General features: G+C 44.5%; 2 protein-coding genes across 4 annotated transcripts in view; both read right to left on the bottom strand.

Annotated features, from left to right (window-relative positions):
- Positions 1 to 673: 673 nt before the first annotated feature.
- TMPPE (transmembrane protein with metallophosphoesterase domain) lies at positions 674 to 8,802 on the bottom strand. 2 transcript variants are annotated; one of them, XM_032960772.2, is made up of 5 exons: positions 5,492 to 8,802; positions 3,922 to 4,032; positions 3,250 to 3,409; positions 1,875 to 2,014; positions 674 to 986 (listed from the first exon to the last, which is right to left on the bottom strand). In XM_032960772.2, exons 1-5 carry the CDS (start codon positions 6,237 to 6,239, stop codon positions 796 to 798), a joined length of 1,350 nt encoding a protein of 449 aa, XP_032816663.2. In that variant the 5' UTR covers positions 6,240 to 8,802; the 3' UTR covers positions 674 to 795. The 2 variants fall into 2 exon arrangements, with proteins under 2 accessions (XP_032816663.2, XP_032816664.2); XM_032960773.2 differs by lacking the exon at positions 3,922 to 4,032.
- Positions 8,803 to 8,907: 105 nt separating this feature from the next.
- Positions 8,908 to 18,041, bottom strand: part of LOC116946001 (RAB11-binding protein RELCH homolog) — a 31,431-nt gene continuing 22,297 nt past the window's right edge. For both annotated transcript variants that reach the window (XM_032960768.2, XM_032960767.2), the window contains 7 exons: positions 16,959 to 17,041; positions 16,672 to 16,735; positions 13,126 to 13,264; positions 11,234 to 11,350; positions 10,675 to 10,763; positions 10,386 to 10,453; positions 8,908 to 10,219 (listed from right to left, as the gene is read on the bottom strand). In XM_032960768.2, the coding sequence (XP_032816659.2) occupies positions 10,105 to 10,219; positions 10,386 to 10,453; positions 10,675 to 10,763; positions 11,234 to 11,350; positions 13,126 to 13,264; positions 16,672 to 16,735; positions 16,959 to 17,041 (675 nt within the window). In that variant the 3' untranslated portion in view covers positions 8,908 to 10,104. The remainder of the gene's footprint in view (positions 10,220 to 10,385; positions 10,454 to 10,674; positions 10,764 to 11,233; positions 11,351 to 13,125; positions 13,265 to 16,671; positions 16,736 to 16,958; positions 17,042 to 18,041) is intronic.

Consider the following 18,041-nt stretch of genomic DNA (forward strand, 5'->3'; position numbering starts at 1 on the left):
TCCAGCGCTGTCCTCCAGACAGTCTCGTCCCTTCACCTGATGAAGGCCGCTTGTGTTGTGGCCGAAAAATCGTGAGAATATTATTGTGTTATTTTATTTTATCAATTTATTATTTTATTCTCATTCTACGTGACTTTACCGAAAGAACCAAAGAAGATGAATCCTTGCAGTCACGAAAGCTTTAAATCGAAAGGTTCATTTTTTTTTGTAATATCTGCAAAGTGCAATGGCAAATGTCTTGACAATGATAAAACCAGTAAAAAATACAGAAATTTTGACAAATCCACCATCATACTGTTAAAAAAACACGATCTTTGCTTTTGGATAAAACGTTTCATACAAAACAAGGTATTGAAAAGGGGCAGATGGTTATTATAATAGGCCAGAAAGGCATCAAATAAGTAAGCATATCCAAGTGCTGTTTTTTAAATAGACAAGTTTGAAACACCACATTTATAGGCATTACATGCCACACAAAATATTCCATTATTGAGGTATCATTGACATATCATTATTGAGGTATAGTATTACCTTCAGGAAATTGTCAATAATACTTTCTTTAAAAGGGAACCAGTGTACTTTTTACACCAGGATGGACAATCTAACCATCACATTAACATAATAAAAATTACACACAACACTCAAAGATTGCAGTTCCTTCAGTATACACAAACACATCATCACAAAATAAAAATTGAACAAATTATCCCTTCACCCTACACAAAAACCATTTCGTCACCACCCCTTGATGTACGCCGAGATGCCGCTAAGTGACTCGGCTGGAACTGGGCTTCATCAGCGCGACAGAAGCACGATTTCGGAGACCTCGGCGGTGCTGCCCAGACGCATGGGCATTCCGTAGAAGACGCTGCCCTGCGAGACGTACACCTGGCTGTGCTCGCCGTGCCGATACAGCCCCGCGAAGAACGGGTTGTAGAGGTACACGGCGAGAGACACGGGAAAGAACTGTCCTCCGTGCGTGTGCCCTGAATGGGGTGTGTGAGATGAGGGGTGGGGGGGTTGGCATCAGTCGATCATAGCCTTTATTCAAAGCCAGGCGAGAGCTCGTTGAGACTTTAAGAGTCTCGTTTCCAAGGCACATCGGCGATAGAAACGATTACAGCATTAAGACAAAAATTCTAAGCATAAACAAAAGTATAATTGTACAAATGTGAGAGACAATTGAAATTGTTCACAAGAATTAAATTGATACAAATGTCCAAATTTGGTCCATAATTATAAGGCATTAGACATTTCAAAAATACATTCATGATAAGCAAGCAAAGAATAAGTGAGGGGAGTGGAGGAATTCGATAGACTGGACAAGGAGCCATGGTGTTAAATTATAATAATTTTATTTCCAACCAAACTTTTACTTTTTATTGTGAAATCTGGGTACGAAGTGGATGGGAGGAGAGGAATTAAAAAATGTGTAGTACACTTGTTTTTTTATGTGAGGCATATAGTTATGCACCGAGTCATCAATTAAAACATATTCCTTAAATCATGATAAACTGAATCATGCATCAATTATTTACGTCAATTACAGGTAGGCTAATGGAACGAAAAAAAACGTACAAGAGAGCCAACAAGCAAGAAACAATACAAACGAGACAGTAAAAATTAGGTACAAAAATGTATTCTTGAATCGAATCGCGACCTCAAATCACATCAGTGGATTGGTGAATCGTTAAATGCCTATAAAACATCCTGATGTGGCTGTGAGCATCAGATTTGGCTTGCCCCTTGAGATGATGGCCTCATCTCTGTTGCGACCACGTGGGACATTGTGCTGCCCCCTCCTCCACCTCTCTTAGCCCCCCCGCCCCACTCCCTTCCCACCCCTCTGAGCGTTGTGATGCACGTGCAAGCACCTGCAAGTACGAGGTCGATGTCCGGACGCTGTTCTAGCGCCGCTTGTGCAGCACGCGGCTGGTGGGCGAGCAGGATGATGGCGCTCCCTTCCTCGCAGCCCGCCAGCGCTTGTCCCAGGTTCATGCCGTGCCCCGGGTACCTGGCACAAGCATCAAAAGCCCTTATCAAAGCAGGAAAAGCGAGCGGGAACAATGTTGCTTAAAACAATGTTGGCCACGTTGATCTGTTTAACAGTCTGCATCACCGAGGAGGTGGAATTTCCTCGCCTAGATCACCTACTGGGCTCCTTGGTCTAGATCCAGCACAGGAGGCGAGAGCCAGGGCCAGGCATAGCAGTCGAAACTTTATTGTGGACATGAGCTTAATGACTTAGTAACATGCAATTGTGCTGCAAAAGAAATTGCACTCTTCAACACGGGATTTTATGTGACACTTGAAAATTGCAATAAAGTTATGTGCAGTAAAGTTGTACCATATAACTTCAGCTTAATAACCTGCTGTGAACATGCTTGCGTGTGCACACATTGAGCGAGGCATTTATCACACTCCGAATAGGGCTGTGCAGTGGTTTTTCAAATATACAAGGGATGTTAAGAAATATTTTCGATACACACATGACAGATGCGCAAAGTATTGTTGGTGTTCAAAGCGATGGGTGTTGTTATGCAACAGTAGAAATTATTACATTAATCTATTTAACTGCATTTTCTGCTCTCATGAACTTCATTTAGCAATAACTCACTTTAAATTAATATCCACATTAATATTTTGGGCAACTCGAGTCCTTTACAGTGTCAATATCTCGGTTAAGTGGAGACATTGTGTGTCCTTGCTAAACTCACCCCATTGTGTGTCCTTGCTAAACTCACCCAATTCTTTGCCATTCTCATCTCATCTCACCCTGCTCTTCACCACTTTCTCTCCACTCTGGCAGCCAAGGCCTCCTGACAAGGCCCCTAGTTTAACATTCGAACAATTGGCAGTCGCCGATTCCTCCATGTCTTTGTACACTGCTGACTCCATTCCCCTTTGCAAGTTCAGGCTTAAGACCTACGTATTCTTATCTCTGGCTGTCCATTGTCATTTGTAAAAGTTAAATTTATTTTGTCTTTAGTTTTATCCAGATTTGTCCAAATATCTTGATTGGCACTAAAATTATATTCCACAGCACCCGATCTTTAATTTCTTTCCAACTTCTCCCTAAACAAACAAAAACACCTTTGCCTTTCTCCCACGATCGAAAATGTGCGTGTCTTTTTGCACGGTGTCTTGAGAAGCGGTCGCATTAATAATTGAGACCATTTGATGAAATCAGGTTGCGTTACCGCGTGCACATTACGAGCTGAGCTGTTGGCCAGACCCACACACGCATACCCAATCCTTAACGCCTCGATGTCATCGACACCTGCCAGGCACAAGCGCTCTCCGGGCCCGCCGCCAAGGTGCACGTGCTGGTTGTGGAGAGGGTGGACGTTGAGCGAGCGCAGGTACTGGAACCAGGCCTGCACGTCGTGCGTGTAGTACTCATGGTTACCTGTGCGGACACAAAGGTACTTGGTATTGAAACCTTCGCCTTTTAAATACTCAGCCTGTATTCGCTTCTTGCAGTCTAATTCTCTTGAACGTAAAATTAAAATGCGTGCACTTTTTAAAGAATCTTGGAGATGTGCATGCTTGAAATTACACTCAGACAGGAAGGTGAAAACGTTGGTCAGAACAAATACAAGTTGGATGCCATATTGATTGTAAGTAAAGCGGCCTTGGGCAGGACACATAACGAAAAGGGATGGAGGCCGATGGTCAAGACTAACGACTGAGTCGCATCCAAAGCAGTGAACACCCCCGTTTGTATGCCCACTACAGAAATGGAGCAATTACATCATTTAATGTGCAGGAGCCAGTTAGATTGTTGCATCACAGCAAGGATTGGCAGTGGCTTGGGGAGGCCCTCATCTGGCAGTGGATAGATCATGGCTGATGAAGGTGATGATGATGAAGTAAAACCTACTTTCCAATAATGAACGTGTTTAAAACTGTGTGGCATGCCTGTGACAAAGTATGTGCCCAGGCGTGGGTTGAGCCAAGACAGTGGCTGAGCAGCATCCTTCAAGTTGGACACCAGAGAGTCTGCAAGGTCTCCTACGATGACCACCAAGTCTGCGCCAGTGACGACAAAACACGGTTTAGAGAGGACCATTTTTTTTCTCTCTTAGATCTATTGTAGCAGGTATGTAGCTGTACCAAGTTTCCATGGAAAGTCCAATGGAATCAATTTAAGTGCACTTAGGTTATCAAAGGAGCGGCCTTTCCTTAATTGTCCGAGTTCATCAAGTTACGATGGAAGTATGGCTGATCTTTCCAAGAAATACTTCCGATGCAAGACTGTTCCTGACGCCGATAACAATTTTGATTTTAACATGTTCGAGTGATGCAATTCCGCTCGGCCCGAGTTTTGACACAGGAAATGCAGGCCAGCCCACGAAGTGAAATGAATCCAGTGTATTCGGCCTCCAGGCCGAAATTGCAGCCAACTTTAAATAACAAAAAAATAGAAAAACGGTTCCTGGTCAGAAACTTCAGAACATACTCAAGTTCTGCGGCTCATGGAAATGCAGTACAGTACTGTATTGCACGTGATGTATTTTATACTGAGAGGCCAATGGCTTTGCTACAATACATATTGTTCCATAACGGCTGGTATATATTACAATCGAGTGTGTGCTTTTAAAGTAAAAAAAATCCGAAAACAAACATTTCAAAATTTGGGCCCTAATATAGTGCATCCGTTTTACTCATGGAGCAGGGAACCTAGTTGCCACTAAAGCAGATAGGCCACATTAAAAGCTTCCAACTGGTTGCTCGGACAATATATAATGCATAATTCAACATGCAATTTTAACTATTTAGTAGACATATAGCCATCCGCGATGGCTATACCTCTCGCAACATGTAGGCTGTGCACACTGCTGCATCATAAGGGACCCCCATGGTTTATTGTAATACGTTATGGATGACCTTTTTATGGTGGCGCATGGCTGGGAACCAGTCCATTGGTGGCAATGGGTGGTGGATTATGCAGACACAATGTCAAATGTCCACACCTGCTGGACTGCGATATGGCCTGAATTGATGGCAGGAGACAAAGTGTAATGAACCTCACACGTGTAGACTCTTAACCCCTCGTATGCATGGTGGCTTTTCTCCAGGTACCCACATTTTATTTCTCCACAAGCAAATATTCACGCAATTGACCAAACATCTCAATGTATAGCCTCCTAAAAATGAGTAAGGCTTTTAAGAAATAACAAAATTAAACGAAAGTTACCCGAGGTTTCAACCGTTACCCAAGAGTATGGCGAAGTTGTGGACAGCAGAGGGCAGTACAGCAAAATGCGTTCTTGTACTGTAATTCAATGCTCCCTCACCTATGCTCCCACTTTCACCAACCAGCATGGTCAAGTATGGTCAAATAACCCCCACGACCCACACGGAGTGGGCAGGCTCTCGTCCAACAGTCGATTGACAAAAGGGGCTGCACATGTACAGCTGAATTCTAACCTGTGAAAAAAATCCAAAACGGTTCAAATGCTTTTGTTCACCCAGGTGCATCACCTACCTGGCCTGAGCCCGTTAGTAATGTCCACCACCTGGGCCAGCTTGCTGCGGCCAACCGTGGGGCCCAGGTGTATGTCTGACAGAAGGGCCACCTTGAGGCCACTCAAGTTGGCTGGCAGGCGCTGGAGTCGCACCTCTACCCTGGGCGTGTGGGGTCGCCCGGCAGCGTTGTGCACGGCCAAGAGGGTCATGGACACGGTGAGGAGCAGGGCTATGGCGAGAAGCACCCGGGCCCTCTTCCTTCTCTCGATCTTCTCATCCTTCACCTCCTCATCCTTCTCCATCGCCGGAGTCAGCGCCCTGACCGCAAATCTCAGACAGCGGTCCGCAGGGAGCAGGACCAGCAGCCAGAAATTGAGCAGAACGTAGGCGCCCAGACAGGTGCTGGACACCAGCGAGAAGACGTGGGGCTCGATGTGAACCAGAAAGAGGGCGGTGAAGAGGCTGGTGTGGACCAGCAGCAGGAACGTGGCCACGCACGCGGCCCACAAGCCAGCCCAAGAATCGCATTTGCCACGGCTGCAAGCGGCGGTGGGCTCGGTCACGCACCTGGTCCAGACGAACTTGGAGGGCAGATAGATGACCACATTGAAGATGGCTATCATCTGCAGGCGGTGCACGTGCACCCGTGCGCCGTGGCTCAGGCGATGGGCGAGCAGTCGCCTCTCGGCGAAGACCGAGAGGATGGCCACGGCCCCGGCCACGGCCACTGCGACCCCGAGTCGAAATCTGCTCAACGGCACCTTCATGATTCTAATAAAGTGCGCGAATGGAAGACGACTGCCACGTGTCCACCACTGCGGCCGCGACACACTCAATTGTTGTTGTCCAGCGAAGTCGTCGCTTAATATTTCTGCGAGCGCCGGCAGAAGCAAACTCTGGACGAATGTTCCCAGAATGAAACTGTCAGGAGACAATCAACAGACTTATTGCGTTGGCCCTCGCGAGGTCAACCTTGCACCGAGATGCTTCCGCTGCGCGCGCACGAAATCCACTGGCACTCCTTGGACCGACATGCTGCGTCTATTTTTAGATTCGATCGCCCCCACGCATGGCACGGCCCCACCGGACGGGGGCCTCGTCCCAATCGTGAAGGTGTTCAGGGTGGTCCAGATCTCGTGACCCCCAACGTTAATAGACCCCTAACGTTGTTGCACTTTGCTCAGCCATTTGAATACGTTTGCTCAAGTGGAAACTGGAAATGTTGCGTAATATTTGTCGAGGAAATGCTGGTTCTCATACACACTTACCGGACCCCTTTACAAGGACATTGACATATAAAATTGAATCTAACGAAGTCATCATCTTTATATCGCTTCCATTACGCTACACACCTATTGCTATACAAAAAAAATATTAAGGTTTTATTTAAATGCGGGTGGTCACAAGACATCTGGACCACCTTTGTCCGCCACCAGTCACCGCTTCCCGGCTATAAACCTCCCCGGAGGGGGTCGGCGATGGGCACCGCGCCGCTCACGGACCACCTCTGGGTGGGTGCCATCAGTGCGCCAGGGCAGCACGCGCGGTCGACTTCTGCGGATCGCTCGACGCGTTTCGCAAATTCACTCCCGCGAGCAAAGCGACGGCGTTCAGTCGCGGCAGCGCCGCGCGCAACGTCTGCGGGAGACGGGGCGACGAACGTTATCTCACGCGCAGGCGACTCGTGCGGAGTTGTTGCCCCGCAGACAACGCCAAGTGACTACGGCTTCGGGAAGGCATTCGTCCGGCGGTGGATTTGGCCACTAACACGCGCAGAGAGGGAGCCCCTTCGCAAATGCGGCCGTGGCTCGAGCTGCTTCCGGCCAAGGCGGTCGACTCGTGGCGGCGATTCTGCCTGCCCATGAGATTCGGGGATCGGTTGTTTTGTTCTCTAGTGCCCTCTAGCGGCCGCTGTGGCGGGGGGGGGGGTTACCTGCGTCGCAACGTGCAAAATACGAATCGAAAGACGTCACCCAGAGAGTGGTGACCAGTTTGATAAAATTCGGAAGCTAATCTCTGAACATCCATCGACTGCATCTCAAGAGGCTGCACAGAAGCAATGAGAAGGTGGATTTTATAGAAACAGAACAGGCAGAGGGGAGGGGGAAAGAAAAGGAAGAAATTGAGGCTGGACACGGACAAAAATATGTTAAGTTGACATCACGGATGACTTGGGGAAGAAAGGTGGTGTCAGAGTAAAGGGGGCGCAGTGGAGAATGAGCGACTTCACACTGAGCCGACGTTGCATGTGGTGTGGGACAGAAAGCCTTTTTGTTGAAGCAAAACGTGGGTGGAGTGGAGTAGAGTGAGATGATAGGGGAGAGGTAGGAGTGTGTGTGGAAGGGAGTGAGATGATAGGGGAGAGTTAGGAGAATGACAAAGGGCTGGTAAGTTGTGGTGACATCGACAACCTAGGCCATCATGACCTCGAATGATTTTAAACGTGTTACACTAATCTTGAAAGGAGTTTGATATAGTACCTGCTGTAATGTGTTGCACAGCTTCAGAATTAAAAAGTGATCCCACCAATACTGAATTTTACTTAAGACTTGAACATAATTTGAAGTAGCCTGACATACCAAATAATGGGTAAAATTTTGAAATGGGAGTTTTGAAGGTGACAGAACATAATTCACAAACATTTCTTCGGCATCGCTTCCATCACAATTGTTGCACAGGGCCGTGAGGGATGGCGGTGGCTTGGACAGGCCTTGATTCAGCAGTGGATTTGGTTGTGGCTGATGGTGACGGGGAGCGCGTGTATTTTCTCGTTTTTCTTCGTTTCATTGTAATTAAGGTAAAAATACAGTATTGCCCTCGTTATTCACGAATTTGCTCTTCGTGATTTTGGCTATCCGCGAATCGCATCTGGGAAAACACAACTGCATCGAGAAAGTGAGGCGAGAAAGTGATGACAAAGTGATGAGAGAATGTGATGGGATAAAGTGATGGGATAAAGTGATGAGAGAATGTGATGGGATAAAGTGATGAGATAAAGCGATGAGAGAATGTGATGGGATTAAGTGATGGGATAAAGTGATGACGTAATGTGATGGGATAAAGTGATGGGATAAAATGATGGGATTAAGTGATGAGATAAAGTGATGAGATAAAGTGATGAGATAAAGTGATGAGAGAATGTGATGGGATAAAGTGATGATATGCAGCAGCATCACTATAACTTAAGGTAAGCTCATGTATAAACTATGATTGAATGCATTATTTATTTAATAACTTTAGTATAACCAATTTTTGATGAAATTATGATCATTTTAATGTATATAAGAGCTTGTTTATGCATTTATTTTCGATAATTCAAAAATCTTAGTTTTCATAGGCCAATATCATCTGAGAAATGTCCTATTTGCCAGCATCTCCAGAACGTATCCCTCACGAATAATGAAGCAATACTATAATGAGAATAAACCTCCAGACTTGTGTACAGTAGAAACCACACATTTATTTCAGACAGCCAAAATTCCGGCTCAGATATACAAATAGAGCTCAAGACAGCAACGTGAATACATTATTGTACAATACTGTACTTATCGCAATGAAAAACATCAGCGTAATACATAAGATTGTTCCATTCCGCAACGTATTTCACCCTCCAGCACATGCAATGATTCAGTGCAACATATCCAATAAAGCCACCATTCAATAAAAAAAGAACATTGATCACACACAACACATCTGATTGTACGCTGTTCACAATGAAAGCGTGTATAACTTATATCCACACACAGTTTAAAAACTACTTGGTAATCATCCTCCCCTTAACAAATATTTTGATTCCCATCAGCTCATCAAGTAAGCTTCACACTTAGTGACTGTACCAATTAAAGCCCTTTGCATTATGCATCGCAGGCACGCAAAGACAACATAGTAGTGTACGGATGACCTGAAGTGGTCAAGAAAATGTAATGAGCTCTTCAATGGTACTTTTGATATACAATGTCGGAGAGTATTAAAAAACACATTATCAGTGTACCCTGAATCATGAGCTAACTGCCACTATGGGTAGTGGGTCTGTCTTTCAAAAAGCAATTAGCCAGAAGAGCCTCTCCAGTACCTACATTGTATCCCATCAATAATATATAACAATCGCCTTGCTGGTGTTTACCCATTTTACTGCTGGGTGGCCAGAGGAATGATAAACATATACTCAAGTACCCCAAGGTCTTCAACAAATGTTTAATCGTAATAAACGAACGTGAATTGAACTCATCAACTCGAGGGATCCAACATGTTAGCCTCCACACAGCAGTCTCTTAAAATAAATGTAATGTATGATTTATCATGTATACATCATGAAATGACACTTACAAAGTCACAACGCTAACATTTTAAGTAGCAAAACAATTCTACCATAGAAACCAAAACATGAGTCATTAAAACAATCATTACACATTCAAATTCCCAATATTTTAGATGACCTAAAAAAAGCTAATGAATATATTTTAACATTCCCAAAGTTTGAAACCGATGTTTGAGCAAAAAAAATTATAGCAGCAAAATTTGGTGTTCAGTGGTAAATTGTGGGGTGGATTGCCCCAGAGAATAATAACGAGTGAGGCATTTGTGTCTGTACAAGTGCTAATTTTTCTAAGATGCTGTACAAAAGTATGTACCTTATTTTTTCCGCTTCAGCATGCTTGTGAACACAGTACTAGAACTGGTTGTCAGCTGACCAACTTTGCTAAAAAACTTGTTTTTCGCATCTTCCATTAAAACGGGGCTGGGCAGGCTGCCAAAGAATATTAAGCACAAAACACAACAGTTTTTTTTTCATTCAGTCTTCCCTCACTTCATCATGAGTATAACATCTCATTATAATGGAACGTAAATACGTAGAGGGTATTCAAATAAGTGGTAGCAATGCACGTGTGAGTCAACTCATTGTAGAATCTTACCTGGGATCAGCTGTGGCCTTGCCATCCAGTTTGAATTCAAAATCCTTTATCATTGAGCTAAGGATTACCTGCACGGAATGCAGTAGGCACCCATGTTAGATGGATGCATTTAAAGTAATTCAGCAGTTGAGCAGGCAGACTTTCTTATTCAAAGTACACGACAAAAACAATAACAATTTCAGATTCCTTAATCGGCTACGGAAAAATACAGAGCTAGCTAACTTTAATGCATTTCGTTAACGATTATGTGAATGTGGGAATTATTTTTGGAATGAAAATAGAGACTGACTTCATGCTCATGAGAAAGATGCTCCATGTCTGTGCGGAGGGCCCGGAGGCCCGGCAGGAAGTGCTGCACCATCACGTCCTCTCCGATAACTGGTGGCCAGACAGCGCAGTCAAGGAAAAAATAACATGCCAGAAGAGAGCTTGGGGGTTGGAAAATATCAAAACAATGTAATCATACGAAAAAAATCAAATTTTCCAGATGGAATGTCCTTGGCGAGAATTCAGTAAAGACACTCTTGACGTGCGCGGGTGGTGTTAACATCTCCGGATTTCCCAAGCAGATAAGTGTTTTTCCAAACAGACACTTGTGTGCCACAGCAAAGATATGAAACAATAGAGGAGAATATATTTCATCGTGATAAATGATAAAAGTACATTCACGTGATTTGGATAAAACAGCATGCAGAAATACGCCCTGGAATGTCGTTTCCATATTTGTTGAAGTGCATGAACCCAAGTACTTTAAATTCCTGAAATGTGTACAGCAACAACGTGGCAGCAATTCTGCTATGGGTTTTGATGGCGCAGGGAGCACCCCCCCCCCCCCACGTGAAAGATACAGCAGCAGGCCAGCGCGCTGTACGCCTCAAAGAGCTGCACAGCCACTTCCATTCGCTTGCCGTCCGTCGCCTGCTGGTTGTTCCCCATGCTGAGCACGTGCAGGCTCGGCAGCATGACTGCACATGCACCACGGGGGAAAACAAAACAAAATAAAACATTAAATCAGTGGCGAATGACGACCGACAAATCATCCTCCGTAAACTAACATATTGACCGATTACTGTTTTTTGTTATTTTTCTTCAATTGTATCCTGATCGTGCTATCGTGTAATTTCATGAGACGAAGTAACTCAGGCAGAGCAATGCAATCCTTCATGTTAAGTGAATGACCCACAGAAGCGGATATCACAGTGCTACCTCTGAGATCCCCTTAAAGAGATCACTGGTCCACACAATCTCAGATAAGCACTTTCCCACGCACCCTGCCACATGAGAGGAATGTTACTTACATGGCATTAGTAAATCAATATTTTACGAGTTAAATTAAGTAAAAAACAAAATGTCACGTTTTATTGCGTGTGCAGTGATTGGCGTCTGGGCTAAGACCATCAGCTTACTTGAGAACCCGGTTAACCACGGGCGTCTGCCTGTGATACGATTGCAGTGAGGATGCACGTGCGCACGTTGAGTTAGCCAGGTGGCAGCGGAGCAGCCACGTCACCGAACCAGCGCTGCGAAGTCCTAACTTCTAAGCTGGGTAACCATTCGTGGTCTAACCGGATTTTCAATGTTGCGCGATAACGGTCTCAAGCTTGACACACAAATGTCACATTTGCTCAAATTTACTTTTATGGTTTTCTAAGACACGATGACCACAATGCACTCTTTTCCAGGAAATGCTGATGGTTATTTTCTACATCCACAAAGGCTATGTGCTTTAACACATTTTACCATCTTGTTTAAGTCTGCACGATTATTGTTTTGATGGGTTTATCTCATCATTTATCAATTAGATGTTTGTTGCGATAATGGTGTCTGCCCAGTCACCACAGATTCACAAAAATAAAAAATAAAATACTTTTTACTCTGGATTCATTGAAATGCTGCAATATTTGCAAGACGTAATGATGTGTGCTGCTAGTGTTTACAAAAAATCAAGTTTAAGTGAGTTCAGAAACAGTTGTGTGATGTCTTCATCTGGGGCCATTCTCCGACAGATTGGTATAAGATTAGCTGCAGAGCTCTTTACGGAAATGTTTTGACATGACGTCCGTAGCTAAATTGAACAATAATGAGGAACAAATGTAAAAAAAATAGATTTAAAAAAATCCATGTGTGTATGAAGGCATTAACAATGCCAGCTTTAACAGCACACATTGAGAAGACGCCTGAAACTCCCCCACCACACCAAGTGCCGGAATACTGTCTATCCTGCGATCACGCACGCATTTACAGCTGCACGTTTGTCAGTGCAGAAATATTTATAGACGGTGCCACTTTACAAAACGGCCAAAATAATTGCCTTTGCCAAACCACTTCAGAGTGCCCTCTCTTTGATGTGTTTTCAGGTTGTACCTTGCGTAATTTGGCATGACTGACGTTTACCTGTGCACGCACCTCCGATTAGCAAGGTTGGCTACGTACAGGTGTGAAAGAAGATCAACATACATACATAACTCCATACAAGTGGGGCAAATCAATTCACTTCCTGAAGACGCTCCCAGCATGTGGACCGGAAGGTCGGACACCGTGCCAAACACCACGCAGTACCTTTAAACACTTCAGAGAGCCACAAGTCACAACTGCGAAATCCTACGCAGTAGAACTTCCCGAGCAGTTTCTACATAAGGAGCAGTCACCCTGGTCGGGCCCCATCATCTTTGGCAGTGTTGGAGGAACAGTGATAAGCAAGCGAATGGGCTGGGTCAGTGGCCGAATGACCGCATCTCACATTCGTCCCGGAAACGCGGCTCTGCATTGGGCCCGACGCGGCCCAGGGTTCGGATGATCTCCAGCTGCAGCGCGTGCTGCTCTTCGCCCGGCCCGTCATCCAGGAAGGACGCCAGCTGCATCTTCACCCGCTCCAGCAGCTGGTCGCGGGGGGAGGGGGAGAAATAAATGGCCACGTAAAATAGGTGAACACAACTCAATGCAGTACTGCAGTACGTCCACACAATAGGAATTAGGCCAGTAATTAAATTGTTAGTAAAAGCCAATCACCAAGAAAACTACTTGTTTTATTAACCCGAGGAAGCAGAACTGGGTCCAAGAGACCGTGCATTATGGCTTTGGTACACACTACAGGCTCTTGCATGCCCTTATACAAAACATTTAACACCTTATTACGAAATAGAACAAGTAACCTTTTGTGAGCATACATATCATTGCGAGTGCAGGTCTTCTTAGACCCAACTACAGAAATAGTGTAGAGGAATCTAGGCCTGCGTCCTAGATTTAAAATCTAATGTTACATCAGTGTAAGTCACGAGGCCGAGGTGTTGGGCGTTTATATGGGTTTACCAGTCGCGTGCTTACACTTCGTCACCATTAATTATTTACAAACATGCTTTTAAGTGAGGTATGGTAAACAATGCAAGTTGTAAGGTCAAGTACTCTGGTTCTATTGGGTAAAGTCACGTAGGTAAAAAAAAATCACGACGTTTCGGCCACAACACAAGCGGCCTTCATCAGGTGAAGGGACGAGACTGTCTGGAGGACAGCGCTGGAGTGAAAAAAGCCACGCTCAGATCACGACCTTTAAGCTGTGTGAGAAGAAACAAAGCGCCTTGACAAAGGAATTAGCATATAATTTAGCATTGAAATGGCTGAGTGATTAGTTTGTGTCTGGTCACAGAAATGGCTATGTTAAAGTTAAAGCATACACATCCGCAAAGGCACCCCTTGACAAAGGAATTAGCATAGAATTTAGCATTGAAATAGCTAAGTTAAAGTATACACATCCGCAGAGGCACCCCTTGACAAAGGAATTAGCATAGAATTTAGCATTGAAATAGCTGAGTGATTAGCTTGTAACTGGTCAAAGAAATAGCTATGTTAAAGTCAGAGCATATACATTCACCGAGGCACCTAGTACAAATCAAACAGGATAATTTAGCGAAACACAACCACGCTCAGACCGCGGACCTTTAAGCTGTGTGCGAGCAAACAAGGTGTCCTGACAAAGACATTAGCATAAAAATTAGCATTTGATTGGCCGATTTTAGAAAAGAGGTGGTGTACGTGCCGGTGGACTTGCTGTTTGGCGCGGGGGAGGGGGGGGGAGGGGGAGTTTACCTATTGATGGTGTGAAAAGGGAATTTATAAGAGCTGCAAAAGTTTGGGGTACCACTACTTGAAAAAATATACTGTACCATTGAAATTAGTTTAATGTTTAGTTCGATTTAGAACATCTTTCCAATGGTTGCTTAATTTGAAACCATCTTCTCGGTTGAAATTGTGTCCGTGTTTGTAGATCTGAATTGCCTCATGAACAAATCTCTGATAAAAACCCGTGGGTTTGCAAAGAACCTTGGTATCGGAGAAAATTATATATCGTGATCACCCACAGCGTTGTAACAGTGATCAGCCACGGCAGAAGAATTCGTTTTGCCGTGTTTCAAATCTGATTTGTGCTCGCGAATTCGGTCAGAGACATGTCGCTTTGTCTCCCCGACATAGCAATCACCGCAGGTACAACTCAATTTGTAAACCCCGGGGTACTGTAAGTCAGGAATGACATCCTTCACGGATGGGATCAGATCACGAATTTTGTGTACTGTATTGAACCGGACCTGGATCTTGTGTTTGTTTAGAATTTTGGAAATCTTTTTAGTAACGCCTCTATATATGGTAGTGTGATGGTTTTGACCGGAGTATCAAGTGGTTGTTTCTGTATGGAGGGAGAAACAGCTTGGCGGATGGTACGGTCAGAGTAACCATTCCTTTTGAGGGCCAGGTGTACATGTTTTAATTCACTGGTCAGGTGGTGTTGGTCCAAAATGCAATGAGCCCTATGGTATAAAGTTTTGATGAGATAATTCTTTTGGGCTGGGTGGTGGTGGGAATCAGGTTTCAAGTAGGAATCTGTGTGGGTGGGTTTCCTGTAGACAGAATGCCCCAATGAGCCATCAGGTCTCCTCTCAAACAGAACATCTAAGAATGGTAGCTTGCCATCTTTCTCCACTTCCATGGTGAATTTGATGGCAGGATGTCTGGAATTGATGTGGTGTAGGAAAAGGTTCAGAGCTGGGAGGCCATGTGGCCAAATGACGAAAGTGTCATCCACATATCTCTTCCACAGGGAAGCTCTGAGGGTGGAAGTCTGGATGGCGTCTGATTCAAATTTCTCCATGAAAATATTGGCTCTAACTAGTGACAAGGGGGATCCCATGGGGGTACCCTCATTTTGTTTGTAGAAGGAGCCATTCCAAGTAAAGTACGTATTGTTGAAGCAGTGCCTAACCAGTGCAGGTATGTCGGGGTCTAGTCCATGTTGGACCAAATTTTCAATTATTTCAATGGTATCAGGTACTGGGACCTTGGTGAACAAAGAGACCACATCGAAGATGACAAGGATATCGTCAGGGGACAGTACAACGTCTTTGACCATAGAGACCAATTGGGCTGAGTTAAGTACTGCTGAGGCGGTCTTGCCAGTGAAAGGCAGCAAGGTATCTGACAGAAAACGGGCTAGTCTATAGGTAGGGGAGTTGATCATGGATACGATGGGCCATAGTGGGGTGCCTTCTTTATGAATCTTGGGAAGACCATAGAATCTAGGGGGTCTTGCAGCAGAAGGTTTTAGGGAGGGACGTTTAGTTGGGTCGATTAGGGAGGTCGAACTTGTGATGATATTGTTGGTTTTTATCGCTAGGCTATTGGTAGGGTCATTTTTTATTTTTGAGTAACTTCCATAGTTGAGCAGATTCTGGATTTTGTTGTTGTATGAATCTTTATCCATAATAACAGTAGCGTTGCCTTTATCGGCTGAGAGGATGACTATATCACTTCTGTTTTTTTAAATTCGCGAGTTCAGAGCGTTCATTTTTGCTGATGTTACTAATGGGTTTTTTAGCATTCTTAAGAATAGTGGCTATTTCAGCTCTCGCAACGTCTGCTTGGAAGGTCAAGGTTTACATTGCTCCTGAATGTTAAATTGCCATTTGTTCAGTTTGAATACAGGATACAGTTTCACTGGTGACACCGGCAAGAAACACAGTACACATTTCATGTGCCGTGCGCATGTACAAGGAACACATTGCCACAGTCGTGGCAATAATGAGCTCGGTGCAAGTGGGGTAAAAAAAACGAGTTGTATTGACAGCGCTGTGCCCTACTGGGTGCCTCCGATCTGCCAAGGGCTTTGTTCGGAGCCCACGAGGTGCCTGGCTCCACAGCCGCCACCATCAAGAGTCTCGCGAGGGGTGTGTTTTCGGCACCAGTGGACAAAGCCAGGTTTTGCTTAGTTGGCTAAGTGCAGCAGAAGGATGTAACGTACCTCTTTTTGTGTCACAGTTTCAATTATAGCTCCCAACGCAGGAATTGTAGCTATTCGCACTGAACTGCAAAACGAGAGATAAAAAAGCATAATTCAAGTGAGCAAAACACTCACCAATAACAGCACACCATGCTTTCCAGTGCACTCCACTTCCAGGAAAAATGTATTAAATATACCCTCCCGCCATGTAATAAATGAAGAGTGTGTAATTTACCAAGTCTCTTACCAACAGTGGCAGACGACAATAAAAAAATTAAGCGACGATAATGCTGCCGATAAACACTCACAATTCCGGGTCGCTTGAGAGGGTCACGAGAGCTGGTGCCACTCGCTTGTCGATCAGGGCTTCATGCATCCCTCTCAAAGCCAGCTGAGACAAAAAGCACCTATTTGTTAAGATCGTGGGCAGAGTCCATTCATCAGCAGCTCGATAAATGTGGCTTCACGTGCCAAAGCTGCCACACGGTTATTGGTTCTGCATACAGTTTCCTTTACTTGCAATGCAACGTGATCAATACTGTATAAATGGCGAACAAGGAAAAGTTATGGTGTTTTCATGGAACAGCCAAGTAGGAAAAAAAATAGAATGGAGGAAAGCAATGTTTGCGACGAGCGTTGCGGTGAACAATACTCACAATTTCTATTGCACAAACTAAAAAATATATACTTGCATTATCCAATGTATTATGTATATTCAGCTAATTGACATTAAATAAAATGAGGTTCGTCATTTAAACTAAAAGGATACTTGAAATAACTACATCACCGGTCGCAAACATTCGGTGGTGCGTGAGGGAGGGGGGTGGAAAGATGGAATGCGAATGGGACGGTACTGGTAAATAGGTCGTATATACACAGAAGCAAACATTCCTGCACAGAACCCCACACTTACTGTAAAGCATCCCAGGGAGTGCAGAGAAGGCTAAGAGCAGCGACAGGCCTCAGTGCTATCAGACTGTCACACACACCCTCCTGAGTGGATACTGATGCACAACAGAAAACATACATGCCACTGGATGGAGGAACAGAGAGAAGGTGGTGGGGCACGATTAACACTACACATATATAACAGGTCATACGGCGGACAAGTTACACAATGCAGCAAGGCCCGTATGACACTAATCAAAGAGTGTAAAGCCAAAAAAACAAGAAATGACAAGAACTGAGAGCAGAAGAGACAGCGATATGTAAAAGGTGTAATGACTCTGGAATGCATTTTCAAAAGCATGTATGCTTAACGAAATGCCACTAATGGAAAAATACAAATGAAGAACTCAACTGTCATACGTGTAGATTCTAGGCACTTTGTCAATGGCTCTGAACACTGGACGTTTGTAGATAAAAATTTGATTTCTGTGTAAATGTATTAT

This window comes from Petromyzon marinus, chromosome 25 (assembly GCF_048934315.1).
Source record: "Petromyzon marinus isolate PM22_M1 ecotype Great Lakes invasive population chromosome 25, UKy_Petmar_22M1.pri1.0, whole genome shotgun sequence".
NCBI classification, from domain to species: Eukaryota; Metazoa; Chordata; class Hyperoartia; order Petromyzontiformes; family Petromyzontidae; genus Petromyzon; species Petromyzon marinus.

Coding starts and splice junctions, on each gene's coding strand:
- TMPPE (XM_032960772.2), bottom strand. CDS start 6,239: ATGAAGGTGCCGTTGAGCAGATTTCGACTCGGGGTCGCAGTGGCCGTG. Junction 3,410..3,921: donor GGGCACATACTTTGTCACAG/GCATGCCACACA, acceptor GTGTCCGCACAG/GTAACCATGAGTACTACACG. Junction 2,015..3,249: donor ATCGAGGCGTTAAGGATTGG/GTATGCGTGTGT, acceptor TGCTTGTGCCAG/GTACCCGGGGCACGGCATGA.